We start from the raw sequence: 24,870 nt of genomic DNA on the forward strand, positions 1-24,870 counted from the left end.
TGAATTTAATATAACTTCATATATTACATTTTTGTAGACAAAATAATTCTCTTAATCTTTTCCACAAAAAAAAAAAAAAAACCTCCAAATTCCAAAAGTTTCAGGTCAGAATAATCAAAACAGAGTATAGAACAGAGCAAAAAACAGAGTATCATGATCTTTGTTCTCTTTATAATAAGAAAGTTTCTTTTATTTATACAAAAGGAAACTATAGAATGTATATTATTTCTTCAAAACATACATGGATGAATTGACAAAGGAATTTTTAAGAAAAAAAAAAAAGGAAATAAGAAGATATTCACAAATTATCTGGCTCCAGGGGCAAACTCTGAAGCAGAAGAGAGACTATTATAGTCAACAGAACCCATAGAGTACATCTCTTCATTACCTTGTCTCCTTGCATTTTCAAATGCCACACACTCGTTTAGCTCCATTACAACGTGTGACATTGTTGGTCTCCGGTTCGAAGACGGGTTCACACAAGCCAGAGCAAGCTCCACAACCTTCCATGCACCGTTTGTGTTATAGTCCCCCATCAGTTTTGGGTCAACAATGCTCTTGATGTCTCCTTTAGTGAGCATGAACCCAACCCATTCATTGATGTGAGGTCTTTCTCGGGTTTTATCTATCACAGGCTGGTTTGTGACTATCTCTAATAGCACTACACCAAAGCTGTACACATCACTCTTCTCGCTTAGCCAGTTTGTTCTGTAGTACCTGAAATATTATCAAACGAATATATAAATTCAGGTTCTTTATTTGGCCACAATAGCACAACTTTGAAATTTTATTGTTCTACTCACTCGGGATCAAGGTAACCAGGTGTTCCGGCAACCACTGTCGAGACATGACATTCGCCATCGATAGGGAAAGATCTCGAAAGTCCAAAGTCCGCTAGTTTCGCTCCGGACCGCTCATTCAATAAGATGTTAGTAGTTTTAACATCTCTATGGACCATAGGAGGCCTACATCCATTGTGCAGATACTCCAGTCCTATTACAAATGGTTTTATGTCAAGTTTGCTAAACATCAAGAAACAATATGGTAATGAATCAAACAAATGTGAGTATATAAATTAGAATTTTGTTCACCTTGTGCAGCCTCTACAGCTATTTGCATCCTGTTTTCCCAAGTAAGGACATTGCCTCCGCGTATTCCTATACGCGGCTTTACATTTTATAAAACTGTGGCAGGAGATGGACTTGATTAAATCAGATTTAGTATCTTAGTTAAAGTGTTTACCTGACATATTCTCCCTCAGATCTCCATTTTCCATGTATTCATAAATCAAAGCCAAGTTATCTCCGTCATCACAGTAACCAACAAGCCCCACCAAATGTCTGTGATGAACTCTTAAAAGAAGCTCCACCTATGAATGACCAGTTCATGATTGAGGAACTTAATGCATTAAGAAACAATTGGACTAACCATTCCATTTCATATAAAAGTACCTCTGCTTTGAATTCTTTATAACCTTGAGCTGATGAATGAGAAAGCATTTTCACAGCGACTTGAGCACCATCCAAGTTTCCATGATACACTGTTCCAAAGCCTCCTTTGCCAAGAACTCTCTCAAAGTTATTAGTCATCTTCAGTACCTCGGGATACGTGATCTTGCGTTCCTTTGTCATGATTGATGGATTGGATGATCTTGTCTCACTTCTAACTATATCAGCAGCGACTGATGGAGGTCCAGGAGCTGTAAAACATACCAAAATATGTGAAATGAATAGAGAAAAAAATAACCAGACAAGTTTTCCATTTTTCATCAATCTCAAGAGCTGGTAGTGGTGATTCATGCCTTTAGTGATTTTGGAACTTTTCTTTTTAATGACTAAGAATATGGCAAAAATAATTAGAAGAGCGAACACGCCAGCCACCGATGCTGCGATAGCAACCATTGGAACCTTTTTACTCTCCTTTTTGGGATTCAGATTTTGGTTTTCACCCAAACTGTGATCATTAGAAGAAAAGCAAAAGAAAGAAGAGATTAGATAAATTTAGTGTGGCACTACATATAAGCAATGTTGAAGGGTGTATGATCATCTTACATTAGTGTTAAAGATTTTTTGTTTACCCTTTCCTGAAGAGAGTCTGGAACTGCTGTGAGATTAAGCTTCGGGTTCCCGCTTAAGTTTCTGTGAATGACATGACTTAATTATTTCAAAGCATAACAAAAAAAATACAAGTGAGAGGTTGTGAAAGAAAGCTCACATGAGTTTCAACAACTTCATATCAGCAAAAAATGCTGGAATCTCTCCTGATAAATCGTTATTTGATAAATCTCTGTCCATTAAACAGAGAAAGCAAAGTTTTTGCAGAGTCTATTACATACTCTTATAGCATACTAACTATATTAGTGGTATAGTTTGGATGCTTACAGTACTGTTAACTGTGTTAGCTTGGATATGTCTGATGTTATGGATCCTGCTAACTCGCTCGTATTCAAGTTCCTAATATTTGTGAAACAATAAGAAGTATTCCATCATGGTTAGAATTTGTGAAAGCACCAAAACTAGAGAACCTTGTGATGAAGAATACAGAACATACAAGGATATGATCCGTGATGCCTCGGAGTCCGGATAACTGCAGTTTACACCTTCCCACTGATAAACCTGAGGAGCACATGGATCTCCTTGCCAGCTTATCTTTTTGCTCAAACCATAAGTTTCCTTGATGTTCATCATAGCAGAAACTGATCATGACATTCAAACTCATCTCAGAAAAACATATACATGTTTAAAAGACAAAACAGATTCTATAAAATAATATTGGCATAGGAATACATGCCTTCATCTTTGTTTGTCTCTAGCTGTTGAAGTTCTACAACTGTATAGATCTCGAGGGCGTTTAGAAGGGGAGGAAGAGTAGAGTTACCCGTCATTACGAAAGTGAAATTAAATATCCCATCTGAAGAACTCACTGCCTTTGGATTGGAGAATATAGAAATGCTGAGTTTGGAAGGCCTTAAATAGCTGAACCAACGTATGCCTCCATTGTAAGTAATGTTGAATTCTCTTATGTCACTGTCTTTTAGATTCTGGATTTCGGCGAAATGCATATAAATATATGACTGCGCGGTTATGTCATCAAGATCCCACCATAAGTACCATGGCCGACTAGCATTTCTAGGGACAGCAGCAGTCTTCATCACGGATTGAGGCACATCGTAGATGTTACTTGTATCGACCGGTAGGTCTGTGCTTATCGAGATGGTTTCATTATCTGTGTATGAATTCCACACTCTGTCATGTATGTCCTCATCATACCTGAAGAGATGGTCCATTAGTGAACTCAAAACAAAAACACAAAGAACAACTTCATTTATTGTTGCCTATTTTTATTACCTGATGAAAGATGATGAACTTGATGGAAAGTATACTCTAGCGAACAGCGTCAATGATCCGCTTTGCGTGGCATAAGTTTCATTGTTCAAGGGACGAAACTCAAGCGACGAAATGAATGGTGTTGTCGGTCCAGTTTTAACAAGACAAACTTGAAGACTATCTTTTGGTACAAGATGGATTATCTCATGCATAGAAGTATTTGTAACTCCTCTTATTTTCACAGAAGACCATTTATTAGGACCGATATAAAGATCAAAGCTTGGGAACTGATTTAGACCGTCGTAATTCCCATAGACAAAGGTTCCTCTGATCAAATATTTTTGGTTTGCCGTAAGGTTGACGTTGTAACAGTTTCTTTGACCCACAGGGAAGCTTCTCAAGGCCCAAATCTGCTGCTGAAACAGAGTCTTGTATGCATCATTTATCTTTCCAACCAATCCACTGTCGATGTAATCCGCGTCCGATTTGTATGTTATATTCGTAGATTTCTCCACATAAGTAGTTTCCTTAGGCACCAACCCACAATCCAAGCTGATAAATCCTGTTCATGATCAACACTAGTAATATATATCATCAAAGAAAACACTTTAAAAAAAAACATCATCATGTCCAAAACATAGTTTAAAAAAAGACAACATCATGTTCTCAAGAACAAAGTTTTACAAAAGGCAACATCATGTTCTCAAGAACCTGCTTGATTTTGAGCTTGGACTGATCTCAAAACGGTATAAGCTATAATCAAAAGAAACCAAAAACAATGAAGAGACTTCATCTTTTTTGGGTAGGTGTTCTAATTTTAGAGGATATTATTCATTGTTCATTGTTGTTAATAGGCAAAAAGGGTGAAGATTACATAATATTGGTCAATATATGCTAAAAGTCTTTAAAGATTAGATTATTCAGATAACCTTACTTGCCTACGACTATTACTAGATTACTGGTCAGGCGTGGAGAAGCTCAAATCAAATGTAAAATCAAATATATAAATAGAAAGAAGCAAAGGGAGAACAAAGTAAACCGTGTTACTTGCAGTTGGAGAGAGTCTTCCACTTATGTTTTTGTTTAGCCAAAAGCCCAAAATCAATGACAATGAGTTATAAGCTAGTCATTGGAAACTCTCGTATATGTCCTTTAGAGTCTAGATCACCAGACCGTTGACTAAGTCAACTCAGATTTTAAGATGGTGTACTTTCCAAATACGTGCATTAAACTACAACCTTAGAATGATCTTACGTACTCTCGTTGGCGTTGACTTTTGTATGACATTGGTTGATCTCTCTCGTCTTTTGTGTCTTTTTGGTTCTGGATGGATGAATTCGTAATTTGAAATCTCTACTCTTAAAAGTCAATGATCATAAGGCTTTGTACTGTCGCTTTAAGTGTCTTGTATAAGTTGTAACTCTAAGTTATATGTCTGAAACTGATCGAGTTTATTTAATATTTTTGTCATATATATATGCCTGTTGATATATGCATGACAAATTGCAAATCCAAATAAGATATGTACAACGTGATTAAATCAATACAGCCTACAATGCTATTAGTTAGCATTTGACTTCTAGTTAGTAGTATCCTAACATTGAGCCTTCACTAGTTATGTATTTGATGAATTTAATACTTCATTCTTGCATAAATATTATTAAACAAAATATCTATCAAGAGAGAAATATTAGTTTGTTTAAGAATATTTACGAAAGAAAGTATTGAATTCATGGACCACATGCATATAAGAACCAAAACAAAAGTTAATGATAGAAAAGCATATAGCTTAAAGAATGGATTAATGAAGAGGTTACATACTTACATTCATCTTGGTCTGTCTCAAGCTGTGGACTGTTTAAGACTTTATATATATCTCGAGGCCGTTCATATAAGTAGGAATAAATAATTGAGACTGTTGAGTCACCAAGCACGCATATAGTAAATAGAGTTTTATACAAAGGAAATTATAGATTGTACATTGTTTCTTTTTACATAAAAATTTGGACAATTCACAAAGGTAAAGGAAAAATAAAATAAAAAGGAAACAAGATAGCTTAATTTCCATGAAATCACATCAACGATATACGAGCTTTTAAATTAATTATCTGGCACCAGGAGAAAATTCAGATGCAGAAGTGTGACTAAATTCAACAGAACCTCTTGTGTACATGTCTTCACTACCTTGTCGCCTTGCATTTTCTAAGGCCACACATTCATTTAGTTCCATCACAACATGTGCCATTGTTGGTCTCCGGTTCGAAGACGGATTCACACATCCCAAAGCTAACTCTACAATCTTCCATGCACCGTTTGTGTCATATTCCCCCATCAGTTTCGGATCAACAATGCTCTTGATGTCTCCTTTAGTAAGCATGAACCCAACCCATTCACTGATATGAGGTCTCTCTCGGGTTTTATCTATCACAGGCTGGTTTGTGACTATCTCTAATAGCACTACACCAAAGCTGTATACATCGCTCTTCTCGCTTAGCCAGTTTGTTCTATAATACCTGAGAGAATGTGGGAAAATGATATTAACATTCTTGATTACTATTTTGAGCTATACAACCCAACATATTAGTGATTATAACTGATTGATTTACTCACTCAGGGTCTAGGTAACCAGGTGTGCCCGCAACCACTGTCGAGACATGGCATTCGCCATCGATTGGGAAAGATCTAGAGAGCCCAAAATCGGCTAGCTTTGCTCCAGACTGCTCACTCAATAAGATGTTGGTAGTTTTAACATCTCTATGGACCATAGGAGGTCTACATCCATTGTGAAGATACTCCAATCCTGTTACATATAGTTATTGTTTTTATCAATCTTACTTCCATACAACTAGACACATATTGTTATGCTATGAAAAGTAAACCAGTAAAGATTTTGTTCACCTTGTGCTGCCTCTACAGCTATTTGCATCCTTTTTCCCCAGGTTAGGACATGCCCACCGCGTTTTCCTGTATCAAATGTATCAAATGTGGAAGAAATTGTTAAAGTACCGTGTGGTGGCTAAGACTTTGTACACGGTTAGATTGGGTAATGGAGAAACAACATCTTTTTGGTATGATAATTGGTCAAGATTGGGTTGTATTGCAGAGATCGTTGGTGATAGAGGTATTATTGACATGGGGGTGAGAAAAAATAGCTCTGTGGCTGAAGCTTGGAACCGACGACGGCGCCGTTACCGCACGGATATCCTGCGTTCTATTGATGAAGAGTTGAGGCTGGCTTCGCAGAAAAAAAGTGCGACGGCTGATGTAGTGTTATGGTGTGGTAAAAATGATGAGTTCAAAACACAGTTTTCAACTAAAGATACGTGGAATCATGTTAGAACGTCGGGTTCCATGGTTGCTTGGCATAAGGGTGTGTGGTTTATTCATGCTACACCGAAACAATCTTTTTGTGTGTGGCTTGCAGTTCAGAATAGACTCCCTACAGGAGATCGAATGGCGGTGTGGAACAGGACGGCGTCGGGTCTTTGCGGCCTCTGTAATAATCAGCTGGAAACCCGGGACCACTTATTTTTCGAATGCTCCTATGTCTCAAAGGTGTGGGAAGCAATTGCAAAAGGTGTTTACAGAACTCATTACACCACCTCTTGGTCAGCTCTAATCTCTTTTATCTCACAACATCACCAAGATAGGATTGATGGTTTTCTAATACGGTACGTGTTTCAAACTGTTCTCTACACCATTTGGAGGGAGCGCAATAGTCGTAAGCATGGAGAAGTTCCTAAACCAGTCGCAGCAGTTATCAAGTGTGTTGATCGCCAAATAAGAAATCAACTTCAAGCAATTCAAAAAGGGGGAGATCGAAGGTACGAAGAAGGCTACCAACGGTGGCTTCAGACGTGCTTATCAAACTAAGCTTCTAATGGTGGTTTTTCATATTTTTTTTCATTGAAGCCTAAATTCTTAAATTTCAATTTTATGTTGCACTAGTTGTAAAAACGTTATATTTTTTTCTTGAATATAATTTAACATTAAATTCAAAAAAAAAAAAAAATAAGTTTTTTTTGAGAGTTGGATCTATTAATTCAGAGTCTCTTAGTTAAAGTCTTACCTAACATATTCTCCCTCAGGTCTCCATCTTCCATATATTCATAGATCAAAGCCAAGTTATCTCCATCATCACAGTAACCCACAAGTCCCACCAAATGTCTGTGGTGAACTCTTAAAAGAAGCTCTACCTAAGAAAGATACCAAAATGACCATTTCATAGTTGAGATTTGAGAACATAACGCAAAGAAGAAAGGAATAACAAATCCATTTAGTTAAAAGTACCTCTGCTTTGAACTCTTTATAACCTTGAGCTGATGAATGCGAGAGCATTTTTGCAGCGACTTGAGCATCATCCAAGTTTCCATGGTACACGGTTCCAAAACCTCCTTTACCAAGAACTCTCTCGAAGTTATTAGTCATCTTCAGTACCTCGGGGTATGTGATCCTGCGTTCCTTTGTTATGATTGCCGGATTGAATGATCTTGCCTCATTGTGAACCATACTGATAGGGACTGATGTTGGTCTCGGAGCTGTTAAGTAGTACAAAAAATATGTAAAATAAATAAAGACAGAATTTCATATCTCATTAGTCATTAGACTCGGTGGTGATTCGTACCATTTGCACTTTTCCCGTGTTTTCTTCTAAGGACGATAAAGATGGCCAAGATAACTAGGAGCGCAAAGACCCCAACCACTGAAGCTATGATAGCAACCATTGGAACCTTTTTACTATTGTCTTTGAGGGTTACAGTTTGACTCACACTGTACCCATTTAAAGTGATGAGAAACCGGAAAAGAAAAAAGGGAAAACATGAAATTTTTTGTAGCATTACATGCAAAGCATGCATTTTGACTAGAAGTTTAATTTAATTTCCATTACTTGAAAAGTTGAGACTGATTCATTTAAGTGATCAAATATAAACATCTTACATTACTGTTAAAGATTTGGCATTTATTCTTTGTTGGAGAGAGTCTGGAATTGTGGTATTGAGACCTTGATTTCCACTTAAGTTTCTGCAAGTGAAAAAGCCAAATAAATAAAAGCATAGGGAGGTTGAGAGAGGGTGTTAAGATAAGAAGCTCACATGAGTTTCAACAACTTCATGTCCGCAAAAAATGCTGGAATCTCTCCTGATAAATCATTTTTTGATAAATCTCTGTCCATTGAGAGAGAAAGGAAAATGTTTGTTCAGGTTCAAATAAATTATAGGTTTTCTAGTAGTTAACCTTATCGGTGTGACAACTCGGACACTTACAGCTCTATCAACTGCGTTAACTTGGATATTTCAGGTGTTATGGAACCAGTCAGCTTGTTCTCTGCCAAGTTCCTAATGTAATGTTTTCAAACAGTAAAGTGTCCAGAAGAGTTATAAACTATGAAAGCATGGTGAGGGTGTTGTTGATATAAGAAGCTCACATGAGTTTCAACAACTTCAAATCTGCAAGAAACGCTGGAATCTCTCCCGATAAATCGTTTTTTGATAAATCTCTGTCCATTGAGAGAGAAAGGAAAACAAAATTTGTACAAATATATAAACTATCGAAATTCTAGTAATTAACCTTATGGATGTGAAAACTCGAACACTTACAGCTCTATCAACTGTGTTAGCTTGGATATTTCAGGTGTTATGGAACCGGTCAGCTTGTTCTCTGCCAAGTTCCTAATGTAATGTTTTCAAACAGTAAAGTATCCAAAAGAGTTATAAATTATGAAATAATGAAATTCAAAAAAAAAACATGAGATGGAGAAACAAAACATACAAGGATATGATCCGAGGTGGCTCGGAATCTGGATAACTGCAGTTTAAACCTTCCCATCGATAAGACTGAGGAGCACATGGATCTCCTTGCCAACTAACCTTTTTGCTCAAATCGTATGTTGTCTTAATGTTTACCATAGCAAAAACTGATCAATCACATTTTGAAAACCACACAGTCAAAGGATATAAAATTTTGGTACAAGAATGGGTCTAAGAACATGCTTAATTTACCTTCATCTTGATCTGTCTCGAGTTCTAGAAGGTGCAAGACTTTATAAATCTCGAGGCCGTTGATAAGAGGAGGAAGAGTTGAGTTACCGGTCATCGTGAAAGAGAAACTGAAATTCCCATCCGGAGAACTCAAAGCTATTATATTGTATACAGTTTTAATCTCCAGTTTTTCAGGCCTAAAATAGGAGTACATATTCTTGCCACCATTATAGGTAATGTTGAATTCTCTGATCTCACCATCCTTAAGAGTCTGTATTTCAGCAAAATGCATATATACATATGATTGTGAAGTGTTGTCAAGAGTCCAATCAAAGGTCAGAGGTTGACTAGCATTTCTTGGCACAGAAGCAGTCTTTGCCACAGCTTGTGGCACATCATAGGGGTTACCCGTATCTACCAAAAGATCTGTGCTTATCGGCACCGATTCGTTATCCAAGTGTCGTATCCAGGTTCGATCATGGAGATCCTCATCATACCTATAAAAAGACAAGTCACAAGACTCAATTTTGTTTACTCAAAAACATATAGCAAACCAAGAAAGGCCCTTTCATAGCTGCATCCAGATTTAGCCGTTAGATGTATTGTTCGTTTCTTAAATCGGTTTTTCCATATATAGATGTTGCATTTCAATGCAAATTTAAACGCAATATTTCCAAATACCAAATTGGTCAAACTATCAACATCTGAACTTCTGAAGCACTTTGCATCTAAAATATCACCAAACACATAAATGCACAAGACTAAAATACAAATAAAAAATCTTCTTTACCTTATGAATACCGGATTTGGTGAAAAGAAGGCTCTTGAAACCGCGATCAACGATCCATTTTGTGTGAGGTAAGTATTATTGTTCAATGGACGAAGTTCCAGCGACGAAATAAACGGTGTAGTTTCACCTGTCTTAACAAGACAAACCTGAAGACGGTCTTGTGTCAAGACATGGATCATCTCATGGATAGTACCGTTTCCTATTCCATCCAGTTTAATAGAAGTCCATTTGTTAGGACCAATGTGAAGATCAAATTCGGGGATTTGCTTTAACTCGTCGTAATTCCCATACACAAAGGTTCCTCTGATGAGATATTGGCTTTTAGCGGTAAGGTTGAAGTTGTAACAGTTTCTTTTACCCTTAGGGAAGCTTCTTAAGGTCCAAGTCTGTTTCTGAAGCAGCGTTGTGTACTCATCACTGATCCTCCCAACCAATCCACCGTCGATGTAATTTGCATCGGACTGGTATGTTATATTTGTAGTCTTCTCCGTATAAGTTGTGCTCTTAGGGACTAACCCACAAGCCAAACTTATGAACTCTGTTTATATGACCAACACCATAAATACCATTATTAAAGAAACAAATTTCAAAGGGTTTCGAAAAATTTACATAGGAATCAAATAGTAAGAACCTGATTGATCTTGAGCTTGAACCGATTCAAAAATGCCTTTAGCTGTGATCAAGAGAAGCAAAACCCCATGAATAGACTTCATGTTTTTTTTTTTTTTTTTTTTTTCTGTGCGGAAGTGAATGCTCTGGCTCAGAAAAGGTTATGTTGTATTGGTCAATTGATTTGGCTCTCAATATGTTGTAAGCTTTGTGCTAAGTCTTCTTCATTCTTCCACATTAGATTATTTTATTCAGGTGGTTATTACAGTAACCCTTACGTGTCTACGACATTCTTTCAGTTTTCAGGCGTTGGAGGATGTCCAAATTGTATTGTATTGGGTAGGCGTAAAAAAATTGAAATCAATCTATTCACCAGTTATTTTGAATATTAGTGAGTATATTGTTAACGATTTTACTTATTCTTGAATGTTACCAAGATTCAAGGCGTCATACACAAACTAATATGATACATATCGATGTCTTGGAAACCAAGAATGTTACAAATAATAAAGGCTAATACTTTTTGAGGTAAAATTTACAGAGCTATCTTAAAATTTATGATATGAACATTAGACCATTATTGTTTATAAACAACATAGCGTAGCTTCACATTACATCAAGGACTTTCGAATTTACCTCGCTCTAGGAGCAAAATCAGAAACAGAAGATGGACTAAACTCAACAAAATCCTTTGACTGCGTCTCTTGATTACCTTGTTTTCTTTCTATTTCATAAGCAAGACATTCGTTAAGCTCCATCACCACGTGTGGCATCGTCGGTCTTCGGCTGGAAGATGGGTTTACACAGGCTAGAGCCAACTCTACAACCTTCCAAACACCGTTTGAGTCATAGTCATCCATCAGTTTTGGGTCGACAATACTCCTGATGTCCCCATTGGTGAGCATAAATCCAACCCATTCTGTAATGTGAGGCCTCTCTCTGGTTTTATCTGTCACAGGCTGGTTTGTGACAAGTTCTAATAGCACTACACCAAAACTGTATACGTCACTCTTCTCGCTTAGCCAGTTTGTTCTGTAATATCTGAAATTATAATAGAGATTACAATTCATAATTCTTCATTACTAATTTTAGTATAGCAAAACTGATTGATTAACTCACTCAGGGTCTAGGTAGCCTGGTGTTCCTGCAACCACTGTCATGACATGAGATTCACCATCAACCGGAAAAGATCTAGAGAGTCCAAAGTCAGCTAGTTTTGCTTGAGACCGCTCATTTAATAAGATGTTAGTTGGTTTCACATCTCTATGGACCATAGGAGGTCTACATCCATTGTGAAGATACTCCAATCCTAATACAAATGGTTCAATTTTGCTTTCAGATAACCAGACACAAGATGTGGTGTAATGAAAAGAAAACAAGTCAGAAATGTTATTCACCTTGTGCTGCCTCTACAGCTATTTGCATTCTTGTTTCCCAGCTTAGGACATTGACACTGCGTTTTCCTGTACAGGGATTTTATTTTTTAAAACTGTAAAAGGAGATGGACTCTACTGAATTAGAGTCTCTAAGTTAAAGTGTACCTGACATATTCTCTCTCAGGTCTCCATTTGCCATGTATTCATAGATCAAAGCCAAGTTATCTCCATCATCACAGTAACCCACAAGTCCCACCAAATGTCTATGGTGAACTCTCAAAAGTAGTTCAACCTAACAAAGATAACAAAATGACCATTGTATTATTATTGAGAAACTCAATGCCATTCAAAAAAAAAATGAAGACTAATGGACCTATGTCTTCTTCATGTACCTCTGCTTTGAACTCCTTATATCCTTGAGCTGATGAATGAGAGAGCATTTTCACAGCTACTTGAGTATCATCTAAGTTTCCATAATATACTGTTCCAAAACCTCCTTTACCAAGAACTCTCTCGAAGTTTTTAGTCATCTTCAGTACCTCGGAATAAGTGAACTTGCGCTCCTTTGTTATGATTGATGAACTGGATGATCTTGTATCACTTTTAACCGTACCAGTAGTGACTGCTGATTCGGGTACTGAAGCTGTCAATGCCAAACGAAGTGAGTAAAACCTAACAAGTTTCATTTTCATTACTCTTCAAGAACCAGTCTGGTGATGAGACATATATAATACCTTCATTAGTTTTTCGTTTTTTCCTTATGACTACAAAAACAATAGCCAAGATAAGTAGTAGAGCAAACACGCCAGCCACTGATGCTGCGATAGCAACCATATTTTTACTATTTTTTCCAGTGTCATCTCTACTGCAGTCATTAAAAATGATGTGAAACGAAAAAAGAAGGTTAGACACTTATATGTAGACACTGCTAAAATACATTATGTGTCTAAAATACATTATGTATTATTGAATCTATTAATTATGAAAATCTTACATTAGTATTAAAGATTTGTTATCTATCTTTCGTTGAAGAGGCTCTGGAACTGAGTGATTAAGCTTAGAGTTTCCACTTAAGTTTCTGCAAATGAAAAGACTGAATCATTCAGAACAGCACACAAAGAGCAGAGCAAGCGAGAACTACGCATAGTCAAGAAAAAACCTCACATGAGTGTCAGCTTCATATTAGCCAAAAACGCTGGAATCTCTCCTGATAAATCATTGTTTGATAAATCTCTGCACATTAAAGAGAAAATTCAATATTTTTTTTGATGCAGAGTTATTGTCCTTCTCCCACTGTATCAAACCATACTTTAAAGTTTATTGGTGTGATAGTTTGGATGCTTACAGTTCTGTCAACTGTGTTAGCTTGGAGATATCAGATGTTATTGTACCAGTCAAGTTGCTTCCACTCAAGTTCCTAATAGAGAATCCAAAATTTAGCATATGTGATAAACCCGAAACTAAAGATTCGCGAGGAACGAGAAAAACATACAAGGATGTGATCCGCAGAGGCTCAGATACAGGATAAGTGCATTTTAAACCTTCCCATAGATATAGCTTAGGAGCACATGGATCTCCTTGCCAACTAGATCTTGTTCTCAATCCATATGTTGTCTTGATGTCCAACATAGCAGAAACTGATCAATGATTACATTTTGAAAACATGGCAATGTCAAAACTAAAAAGACAGAAATATTTTGGTAGAAGAATTGGTTCAAGAACATGCTTATTAACTTACCTTCATCTTGGTCTGTCTCTTGCTGTTCAATGTTAAGTACTTTATAAACCTCGAGACCGTTGATAAGTGGAGGAAGAGTAGAGTTACCGGTTTTTGTGAAAGTGAAATTGAACTTCCCATCTGGAGAACTCACAGCTCCTGGATTGAATACAGTTGTTATACTGAAATTTGGAGGCCTAAAATAGGAGTACCAGTTTCGGCCACCATTAAAAGTAATGTTGAATTCTCTAGTCGCATTTTCTTCAAGATTCTCGATTTCAGCGAAATGCATGTATATATAGGACTGTGCAGTGATGTCGTCTAGAGTCCAATCTATGGTCATAGGCTGAGTAGCATTTGCAGGGACAGCAGCAGTTTTCGCCACAGGTTGAGGAACATTGTAGAAGTTACTTGTATCAACAGAAGCTTCCGTGCTTATTACGGAAGTTTTGTTATCTAAGAATGGAGTCCAAGTTCTGTCATGGATGTCCTCATCATACCTAGAAGGAGGCTTTTTAATTTGTTAACTTAACACCAAAGAGCAAAAACAACAAATTACAAAACCTTACCTGAGGAACGATGGAGTGGGTGAAAAGAAAACTCTAGCGAACGCAATTAGCGATCCACTTTGTGTGACGTATGTATTATTACTCAAAGGACGAAGTTCCAAGGACGAAATAAACGGTGTTGTTTCCCCTGTCTTGACCAGACAAATTTGAAGACGGTCTTGTGTTAAGACATGGATCAACTCGTGGATTGAGCCATTTGTCACTCCTAAGGTCGACACAGAAGTCCATTTGTTAGGACCAATGTGAAGATCAAAGCTCGGGAGTTGATTCAAACCGTCGTAATTCCCATACATAAAGGTTGCTCTGATCAGATACTTGCGTTTCACGGTAAGGGTTAAGTTGTAGCAGTTTCTTCGACCCTCAGGGAAGCTTCTCAAGGACCAAGTCTGTTGCTGAAACTGTGTCTTGTACATCTCGTTGATCTTCCCTGGAGTTCCACTGTCGATGAAATCCGCGTCTGATCTGTATGTTATATTCGTTGACTTCTCCACATATGTTCTGTCCTTAGGTACCAAACCACAATCTAAGCTGATGAAACCTGTTCATGATCAATGAAACAAACTTGAAAAAACAGAGCATCAAGCTATAATAAAAACAGAGGTAGAGTTAGGAACCTGATTGATCTTGAGCTTGAACTAATTCAAAAATGGCAAAAGCTAAAATCAAGAAGGGCAAAAACCCAAGAAGAAGCTTCATTTTTTTCTTCTTTCTGGGGGATGTTTGCTTTTCTGATTCAGAGGAGACTATCCATTATTCATTGTTATTTGTTCTTGATAGGCAAAAGATTTGACATAAACAAAGTATTGGTCAACTAAGATGGCTTCAAAATTAGATTTATTCAGGTGATTGTAACACTACTCTTTTTTGCTTACGAATTTTTTTGTTCGCTGTGGAAATGTTCAAACTAGTGATTGGTGGCAATTATGTAAAGTGTAAACTAATAGAAAATAAACAAAGCGAGTTGTGGAAATGTTCTACAAAAATAATTCAGTGCCATCAACCAATTTTGGTTATTTACATCACCATTCCGTTTATTTTATTTTATTAACATAGTGAAATTTAATCAATGAACTTAATTTTCGCAATCTCTTTTTTTTAAGATAGTAATTTTTTTTTTAAGGATTTACTGACTTTTAAGATTTTTCTAATTTACGATTAGTGAATTTAGTAGTAGACTTAACCAGACTAGGAATCGATTTTTTAGATTTACAGTGTGTTGACGGATCTAAATCGTATCTAAAAACATTATATAATTAACTCTCAAGCTCAAAGGGAGATTGTAATAACTTGCAAATTAAATTGAAGTGGGGAAAAAAGTCTCGATTTAATTATATAGTCAATTGACGTATAAGGAATATATGTACTAGAAATTCTTTCTACAAAAAATGTATTTGAAATTTTTATAAAAAAAAAAAAGCAAATGAAGGAAAAATAAAGAAATAAACAAGTCAACTAAGGTCATTCTGGATTTATGACCTCGTCGCTGCCTATTATATGCCTTGAAATTACAAAGCGTTGACTTCAGTTATATACATGATTTGACTTTGTTCTTGAATAAAAAAAAAATGTAATTAATTTTTTTTTAGAGATTCAAAGCATGCGTTTTAATTACCTGAGGACATATAGAAAAAGAAAAAAAAAAATGGGACGAAATAGAAACCAAAATTAAGTTAAATTTTTTTTTTCTGAATTTCCTTCGTCTCTTCAAAATATAATAATCTAAAATTTTTAAGAAAAAAATAATTACTAAACCTATATGAGAGCCAAAGTTTAAGGGTTTTGTTAAACTTTATTTACAAAAATATTATCTTGTTAAACTTTATTTACAAAAATAACTCTTTTATTCTTACCAAAAGAAAAATAACTCTTTTATGGTGAATTTAGATTTAAATTATAAAAGATACAGATGAAATCTATCTCAACTGTATATCCGGGGCTTACTTCTCTCGTTCAAAGTATTTACCAAAATTATGTATTGGTAATTTTTATTATTGATCTCTCGTTTTGATGGAAAATTATGTATATCCGGGGCTTACTCTTTTTGATCTCTCGTTCAAAAACATAATATATACCAATACCAAAATCATGAAAGTATTTATTATTTTTTAATTATTTTATATTCATTTTTCATCTAACACAAACAAGATATATATTTTAATAATATGTAATATGTTTTTGGGAGAATAAAACAATACGTAATTATTTGTAAAATTTACATATATCTAAATTTACATTATTTGTCAAAATCTAGTTAGGGCAACAATGTGCTGACGGTATTGATGATCTTCTTCTTCTTTGGTGAACTCTTGTTCGCCTCTTGTAGTACCTCGTACTCTCCATGTCCATAAACTCTTTTAATGGTAATAAAGATGTTGATGTTGATGATCTTCTTCTCTCTTCTTCACATCTTTCTTTGACTCTGAGTTCTCTTTGATCTTTCCCCACTTGAGCCTCTTCTATGTGATCATCCTCCATTAATGATTTCTCTTCGTTGATTATCTCTTCTTCAACATCCGTGAGGCTTGATTTATAAGCTTCGTCTGGTGATGGCTCATCCGAGCAACTATAGAACTCTGAATCCGTTACATTCTTCTCTTCCTCTTCATTCACCTAAACACACACACAAGCACCAAACAAAAAAAAAATTATGTTTCCAAGAAAACAAAAATATATCTAGTGATCTTGATTACACCAGTATATAATAACAAGAAGTATTATTACGTTACCTGTTCTTCATTCTCAGGTGTATATTTAGTCCTTAATTTTTTTAAAGGACGACCAGACTCCTTTGCTATTCCATCCAATAGATTAGACTTCACATCTTTGGATACCGAAGTTATCAACAACTTCTTTTTGCTCTGTGTTTGAAGAGCCTCTTCAATGTAATCATCCTCATCATCATCCTCCATTGATGATAATGCCTCTTCCTTACGTACCTCTTCTTCAAAATCCGTGAGGCTGAATTTATAAACTTCGTCTGGTGATTTCTTATTCAAATCCGAATCCATTACTTTCTTCTCTTCCTCTTTATTCACCTAAACACACACACACAAGTCCAAAAGTAAATTATGATACCAAGAAAAACACAAACATATTGAAGCCTTTATGACACCAATTAATAACAAGAAATATGAAATTACCTGTTTATCAATCTCAGGTGTATATTGAAGCCTTCCTAAAGAGCAATCAAACGTCTTTGCTATTTCATCCAATAGCTTAGACTTTATACCTTCAGGTACCGAAGTGATCCACAATAACTCTTTCATCTGTGTTTTAAAGATTCGCTAATTATTATGATGCAAACAAAAATTAAAAAGAAAGAAAAGTGAAAATTAGGTTGAAACCTCATGGCTAACAAGATGCCCAGGGAGGAGCCGAAGAGCTCTTGATACGAATCTTTGACCGTAACGTTGACGAAAGAGATCTCTAATGCTAACTAGTTCAGGTACTTCTTCTCCACATCTCGTGGAGGCAAAGACAAGACTCGAGACGGCTTCGTTGATCTCATCATTTAAAAATTCTCTGCATGTTTATTATCGAATATATATATTAGTACGTGTGTGTTGTATTTCGCTAGAACCAAGAGAGAGAAGCAAAATATATGTAACAAACCTGTGTTTTTCGATGGAGGAGAAGTGGAGGATGATGAGATTAGTGAATTGAAGCAACATGTCGTATACCATAACCATCTTTTCAGCTAGGATAAGCTGTTCGGCTCGATGGAGAGCATATGTGGAGTGTTTGATTTTGAGCAAGACAACGATGTCGCCACGTAGAAGTCTTGCTAATTCGCACTTCTTGTTCTTGAGTAACTTAAGACGAGACTGAAGCTGTTCCAACAACTTCATGCATGTGGAAGCTTTTCGCCATCGACTGAACACCAAACCAAACATTGTGAAAGACTTTGTGTGAGTTTGTGGGTTTCTATGAGCTTGTTGTGTTGTGGCAGCAACGACAAGGATGTGTATTTATAGAAGAAACCCACATATCCAAAACCAACTTGGAATGTTTAAAGATACGATATTATTGGATATGATCTGTTATAACAAAACAAAAAATAAATTAATTACCTGATCCGGAAAAAAAAAGAAGAAGAAAGATATTGTCATTGCAAATTTGCAAATAAGGCGGCTTGAAGAAGAGAATAGCCATTGTCGGTTTATATATTTCCACTTTTTTTTTTTTTTTAATTTAGGCTTTAATTCATTGATAATAATATTTTGTTTTAGTTGATGATAAATATTAAATCCAGTAAATATATAATTACCATTTCGGGAAATTTATTTTTGTACATGCACTAGATTTATAGCCTTATTTAAGGCGGTGACAATTATATCAATGAAATTTAGGCTTAATTCATCTATTCCTTAAATTATAAGTATCTAATTGTCATTATATTGTTTGCTTCTAATTAAATATTATATTGGTATAATTTAACAGGCGAGGATATCGGGTCATAAATCTAAAAATCTGAAACGAAAAAACGAAAAAAAAACAAAAGTTTTCCTATCACTTAAAATTTAAGAACACATAAATAAATTAAACAATAATGTATCTCCGTCATACTTTCATGTTGGTTTCTTGTTACCCAAGAAACTTAGTTACATTATATTGAAAGGCTAATAATACTTTTAACAGAAAATCCACTTGCTAGATTTCACAAAGAATGTACTTTCAATTCGAGAAAAACATAATATTTCGATGGGTTACTCAAACAATGTCATTAAGGTTCATGAGACATGAAATACTCTTAATTCACCTTGGTCCAGGTGAGAATCTAGAAGTTGGAGATAAGCTTATTAATTCAATAGAATCTTTTGAATACATCTCTTGACTCCCTTGTTTCCTTGCAGTTTCATAGTTCAGACACTCGTTTAGCTCCATCACGACATGTGTCATTGTTGGTCTACGGGTTGAGGTAGGGTTTACACAAGCCAAAGCCAACTCCACAGCCTTCCACACACCGTTTGTATCGAATTCTCCCATCAGTTTCGGGTCTATAATATTCCTAATGTCTCCTTCCATGAGCATTAGTCCAACCCATTCTGTAATATGTGCTTTCTCCCGGTTTGAATCAATCACAGGCTGGTTTGTGATTATTTCTAATAAAACTATCCCAAAACTGTACACATCAGTCTTCGCGCTGAGCAAGTTTGTTCTATAGTACCTGAAAAAAGAGTAACATTCAAAGATATTACATTTTATGTTTTATTATGACTAAGGTAACTGGTTGATTCACTCACTCAGGGTCTAAGTAACCAGGTGTTCCTGCAACGATTGTTGATTCATAAGATTCACCGTCGACCGGGGAAGATCTAGATAGCCCGAAATCCGCTAGTTTCGCTTGAAACAGCTCATTCAACAGAATGTTTGTAGGTTTCACATCTCTATGGACCATAGGTGGTGTACTTCCATTATGTAGATACTCTAGTCCTGTTACAAAATTGTAATTGTGTTTATGTCAAATTTTCATTTTAAGACATCAAATCAAAATGTAAGCAAGACTTTAATGTTGTTCATCACCTTGTGCTGCCTCCATAGCTATTTGAATTCTGTTTTCCCAAGTTAGTACATGCCCACAGCGGTTTCCTACACCGAGTTTTGATTATGTTACGAATTCCAACCAATTCAAAATAGGTTAGTTAAAGTATATACCTGACAAATTCTCCTTCAAGTCTCCATTTGCCATGTATTCATAAATCAAAGCCAAGTTATTTCCATCATCACAGTAACCAACAAGTCCAACCAAATTTCTATGGTGGACTCTTAAAAGTAGTTCAACCTAAGAAAGATTACAAAATTTATTACCATTTCAAAAACAAAAGACTTAATGGATCTATTTGTGATTCAAATTGTTACCTCTGCTTTGAAATGTCTATAATCTTGATCAGCTGATGAATGCAATAGCATTTTCACAGCTACACGAGTACCATCCAAGTTTCCATAATACACTCTTCCATATCCTCCTTTACCAAGAACTCTCTCAAAGTTGTTTGTCATCCTTAGTATGTCAGAATACGTAAACCTCCGCTCCTTTGCTCCGATTGATTGACTCGAATGTCTGTTTTCATTACCTGGAGCTGTTATAATGGTAAAGAGGAGAAATAAAATAAAGATCAAATACACACAAAACAACAAACAAAGTGTTCTGTTTTCAATGAATGTTAAGACCTAGTGATGTTTTTACCTCTTGGTCTTTCCCTTTTAAAGATCATGTATATGGATAAAATAACTAGAAATGCGATCACGCTAGCCACTGATTCTAAGATAGTAACCAAAATGAACTTTGCACCGGGTTTTCCGCTACTCTGGATTTCATCTATACTGCAATCATTAAAAAATGAATAGGAGATACAAAACATGAGATTATGTAATCAATCCATTCCATGACTTAGAGACGAATAAAATAAAAGTTGAGAAAACATCTAACAGTAGTGTTAAAGATTTGTTCGTTATCCTTTGCTGAATAGAATCTGTAATTGTGAGATTCAGCTTCGAGTTTCCTCTCAAGTTTCTGCGACGGGTAAAAAAAGACTAAATCAAGAAAACCAAGAAAACAAGAGCAGAATGAGCAAAGAGTAATATAAAAAAAAATAGAGACTCACATTAGTGTCAACATCTGCATATCAGCAAGAAAATCTGGAATCTCTCCTGATAAATCATTATTTGATAGATCTCTGTCCATTGTAGAAGTAAAGATGACGATTATATCATATAGTTAAGTTTTTATGTGTTATATATATAGTTACAAGATGCTTACAGCTCCCTTAATTGTATGAGATTAGATATATCATGTGTTATGGTACCGGTCAATCCACTCGTTGTCAAGTTCCTAATGTTTTAATGAGTTAAAATGTTGGCAAAACCCCAAAATTAAAGGAGAAAAAAACTTATGAAATTTAAATAAATGGATTGTAAAGAAAACATACAATGATGTGATCAGAGGTTGATCAGAGTCCAAATAACTGCAATTCACACCTTCCCATCGGTATATTTTAGGAGAACATGGATCTCCTTGCCAACTTATCTTTTTACTTAATCCATATGTTTTCTTGATGTTCATCATAGCAGAAACTGATATACTCAAAGAAAAACAAACAAAGCATATGAGGTATTGGATAAAGAAGTTTAATTCACTTTTTTCACAATACTAATAAAACGTCCTAAAATTTAAATAAATTGAAATAAAAAAATGGTTAAATGAATTTTTTACCTTCATCTTGGTATGTCTCGAGGAGTAAATTATCTACAACGGTATAAACCTCAAGGGCATTGATAAGTGGAGGAAGAGTAGAGTTTTGGGTCATTGTAAAAGTGAAATTGAACAACCCATCTGAAGAACTCAATGCTGTTGGACTAAACATTGTGGTGATGCTGAGATTGTGAGGTCTAAAGTTACTTCCCCAAACCTCACCACCATTGTAAGTAATGTTGAATTCTCTGGTCTCATTAGATTTAAGATCCTGGATTTCTGCGAAATGCATGTATATATATGACTGCGCATTGATGTTTCGAAGATCCCACCATATGTTGAGAGGATGAGTAGCTTTCGCGGGTATGATCGCGGAATTCGCCACATTTTGAGGCACATTGTAGGAATTGGCACTTGTATCGACCAGTTGCTCGGTGCTTATTGGCACCGTTTCATTTTGGCTGTATGGAACCCAAACTCGGTCATACAAGTCTTCATCATACCTAAACAGAGAGACAAAGAGGTTTCATTTTCTTAAAAACCAACATGTAATTAAAAACAAGCAACAATTACTAGTTACTAGTTACAAAATATGGCTTCGACCTCAATGATTTGTTTCTCAGTTACGTTCATATATAGGGAAATTTTATGTAAAATAATCATGAAACCAATTTTTGTACATAATATATAGCAAAAATATGTGATCAATGTTAGGAATGATGAAAATAGCAAAACAGGTTTCCATAGCATGAAAATGTGGTACACTATATTTATCACTCAAATATTAATATTAAACGTAAACGGAAATAGTAAACGAAAAAAGGAAAACGGAAAAAGAAAATCGTCAACTGAAAAAGCAAACGGAATATCCCGTTCCGTTTGCATTATCATTTTACTAAGTTACTGTACTTAAGAAAAAAAATCCTGGATTATATCAAAACTATAAATTTGTAAGTGAAAATTCTTTTGCACAACACATAAAATAGTGTTTTAAACTATTTTAATCTCATTTTAATTTGCTTTACCTGAGGAATGATGCAGTCTTTGGAAAGTAAATTCTGGCGAAAGACATCAACGACCCACTTTGAGTAACGTAAGTATTATTGTTCAATAGACGAAGCTCCAAGGACGATATAAACGGTGTCGTTTTTTCTGTTCGGACAAGACAAACTTGAAGACGGTCTTGTGCTAAGACATGGATCATCTCGTAGATCGTAGCATTTGCCACTCCTTCGAATTTAACAGAAGTCCATTTATTAGGACCAACATGAAGATCAAATTTGGGGAGTTGATTCAAACCGTCGTAATTCCCATAGACAAAAGTTCCCCTAATCAGATATTTGAGATTAGCTTTGAGATTGAAGTTGTAACAGTTTCTTTCACCTTCAGGGAAGCTTCTTAAGGTCCAAGTCTGTTGCTGTAACATTGTCTTGTACGAATCACTGATCCTTCTGATTACTCCACTGTCGATATAATCCGCGTCTGATATGTATGTTACATTCGTAGTCTTCTCGGTATAGTTTGTGTTCTTAGGGATTAATCCACAATCCATGCTTATAAATCCTGTTTATGATTTAACATGATAGTTATAAGAGAGATATTAAAAAGGGTATCGTAACAAATATCAAGAATTCATGAAATAGAGTAAGAACCTGATTGAGATTGATCAGCTTGAACTGATTGAAATATGGCAAAAGCTATAATTATCAAGAGCAGCAAAAACCTATAATTAATAAACTTCATTTTTTTTTTCTTCTGGATTACGTTTTGGCTCTAATGGAGGTTTTTACTTTGTGATGAAAATCTTCAATATTTATTTAGATTAATAAGGTTATTGTAAGATTTGGACAGTAATCGAATAATAATATATAAGGAAATAGAAGCAAAGGGAGAAAATTATCGAGAGTGTTGCTCTGTCAAAACAGAAAAAAAATCTGAAGCTGTCTCTTTTTTTTTTTTTGGGGATCAAAATCTGAACCTGTCTTATACAAAAACCTAAACCATCAAAAGAAAAAGGGAGAAAAACATTAAAGAAAAAAATACTATGAGATATTAAGAACTAATCATTTTTTTTTGTTACAAATAATTATTTCTTTTATAAAGGAAAAAAATCTCAGTTTCCATAAGTTGATTTTTTACTTTTATGGCATATTTCTTACAAATGTTGACTGTTGTTTTGAATGAATAATAGTTAAGAAGGTAAATGAATTATGAAAAAATGAACGAGTGGACCTTAGGTAATTTGTAATTTATAATTATTTACTCTTATTTTTATTATTATTATTATTTCTTTTTTTCTCATTTTCTTCACAGGTTTATGATTTTATTTTTCTCATCAAAATCAAACTAGTTTAACCAAATTAAAATTTGATTGATTCTACTCATGACTGTTAAAAAATGGTAAGGAAGATAATGCAATACTCATTAAAAAAAAAAAAAAAAATTATTATTATATCCTAAGTTTAGTTAACTTGTTATTCCACGATTTACAAATCCTTAAGTTCATTGTTTGCCTTGTAATACTAGACGCTTATTTGCATCGGGTTTAGATTGGTATGGTAGAAGGAATCAAGACTTTTTTTGTTAACAAATTAAACAACCCTAAACCTATACTAGCTATATATGTTAGGATATCTCTTTTTATCTATCAATCCTTAATTCTGATTTTTTTTTTTTCCTGGGGAAATCTATATTCTATTAATGGTTTTCACTTTTGAATATATATATCTTTTTAAATGTATGGGAAGCTAAATCCACATGATACACGTAGATTGTATAATAAAATTAAATACTGTACTCTCCCTCTTATTTATTTTAATATATATAAATAATAAATTTTTTCTTGTTGGATAAAAATAAGAAATTAAAGACTTTTGAAGGTGATATTTATTTTTATTTTTTTGTTAAAACAAATGTTTTCTTTATTCACACCTTTTATTCTATTATGCACGCTTTAGTATATAGCACATTGTCATCGGTTAATCGACCAATTATATTAGATTATTGGCTGTAAAATTAACGTCATGTATGTTGTTCCTTTATTCAGGCTTTGGCTTTGGTTTTTTAGTTGTTAGATTTTTAGATTTTAGCCTTCAATGAAACCAGATTTTGGTTCTTGACTTTGCAAAAATTAATTAATTACTTTGAGATTTTAATAAAAGTAGATTTTCAGAAAGTTAGAAAACAAGATTTCCAGAGATTTCAAACATTAATAATGAATACATTAAAAAAATTATAAACATACAAAAAAATAATAAAAAAATTTTAATAAAAAAATTAATTAATTTTTTGTGACATTTCAAATTAAAAAACA

The 24,870-nt window shown here is 34.8% G+C and overlaps 3 protein-coding genes across 15 annotated transcripts; all 3 read right to left on the reverse strand.

Moving 5' to 3' along the window:
* Positions 1-141: 141 nt before the first annotated feature.
* On the reverse strand, positions 142-15,108 carry LOC17896685 (probable LRR receptor-like serine/threonine-protein kinase At1g51860). Of its 6 annotated transcripts, none has more exons than XM_023777407.1 (13): positions 14,980-15,108; positions 14,366-14,903; positions 13,818-14,296; positions 13,572-13,716; positions 13,425-13,496; positions 13,244-13,312; positions 13,074-13,157; positions 12,911-12,944; positions 1,452-1,898; positions 1,243-1,369; positions 1,092-1,157; positions 804-993; positions 142-717 (listed from the first exon to the last, which is right to left on the reverse strand). In XM_023777407.1, the coding sequence occupies exons 1-13, from the start codon at positions 15,059-15,061 to the stop codon at positions 306-308; spliced, it is 2,745 nt and encodes a 914-aa protein (XP_023633175.1). In that variant the 5' UTR covers positions 15,062-15,108; the 3' UTR covers positions 142-305. The 6 variants fall into 6 exon arrangements, with proteins under 6 accessions (XP_023633175.1, XP_023633176.1, XP_023633177.1 ...); XM_023777408.1 differs by lacking the exons at positions 12,911-12,944; positions 13,074-13,157; positions 13,244-13,312; ... (3 more) ...; positions 14,366-14,903; positions 14,980-15,108 and adding exons at positions 2,052-2,138; positions 2,215-2,286; positions 2,382-2,453; ... (2 more) ...; positions 3,348-3,888; positions 4,038-4,147 and having other exon boundaries at positions 1,452-1,699; positions 1,802-1,953; XM_006306671.2 differs by lacking the exons at positions 142-717; positions 804-993; positions 1,092-1,157; positions 1,243-1,369; positions 1,452-1,898 and adding exons at positions 11,151-11,744; positions 11,823-12,012; positions 12,101-12,166; positions 12,245-12,371; positions 12,472-12,722 and having other exon boundaries at positions 12,814-12,944.
* LOC17899859 (probable LRR receptor-like serine/threonine-protein kinase At1g51880) lies at positions 5,348-10,816 on the reverse strand. Of its 8 annotated transcripts, none has more exons than XM_023777417.1 (13): positions 10,726-10,816; positions 10,095-10,632; positions 9,326-9,801; positions 9,096-9,240; positions 8,924-8,995; positions 8,420-8,491; positions 8,265-8,348; positions 7,958-8,096; positions 7,617-7,820; positions 7,396-7,522; positions 6,225-6,290; positions 5,937-6,126; positions 5,348-5,839 (listed from the first exon to the last, which is right to left on the reverse strand). In XM_023777417.1, exons 1-13 carry the CDS (start codon positions 10,805-10,807, stop codon positions 5,431-5,433), a joined length of 2,604 nt encoding a protein of 867 aa, XP_023633185.1. In that variant the 5' UTR covers positions 10,808-10,816; the 3' UTR covers positions 5,348-5,430. The 8 variants fall into 8 exon arrangements, with proteins under 8 accessions (XP_023633185.1, XP_023633184.1, XP_023633180.1 ...); XM_023777416.1 differs by having other exon boundaries at positions 8,265-8,372; XM_023777412.1 differs by having other exon boundaries at positions 7,617-7,864; positions 7,951-8,065; positions 8,291-8,348; ... (1 more) ...; positions 10,106-10,632; positions 10,726-10,807.
* A 3,887-nt stretch (positions 15,109-18,995) lies between the features above and the next one.
* On the reverse strand, positions 18,996-23,347 carry LOC17898615 (probable LRR receptor-like serine/threonine-protein kinase At1g51860). The gene is made up of 13 exons (XM_023789749.1): positions 23,210-23,347; positions 22,583-23,120; positions 21,579-22,060; positions 21,295-21,439; positions 21,126-21,197; positions 20,971-21,042; positions 20,796-20,879; positions 20,553-20,689; positions 20,225-20,445; positions 20,021-20,147; positions 19,889-19,954; positions 19,609-19,798; positions 18,996-19,532 (listed from the first exon to the last, which is right to left on the reverse strand). The coding sequence occupies exons 1-13, from the start codon at positions 23,298-23,300 to the stop codon at positions 19,121-19,123; spliced, it is 2,637 nt and encodes an 878-aa protein (XP_023645517.1). The 5' UTR covers positions 23,301-23,347; the 3' UTR covers positions 18,996-19,120.
* Positions 23,348-24,870: the final 1,523 nt, after the last annotated feature.

Source organism: Capsella rubella, unplaced genomic scaffold (assembly GCF_000375325.1).
Source record: "Capsella rubella cultivar Monte Gargano unplaced genomic scaffold, Caprub1_0 scaffold_1, whole genome shotgun sequence".
NCBI classification, from domain to species: Eukaryota; Viridiplantae; Streptophyta; class Magnoliopsida; order Brassicales; family Brassicaceae; genus Capsella; species Capsella rubella.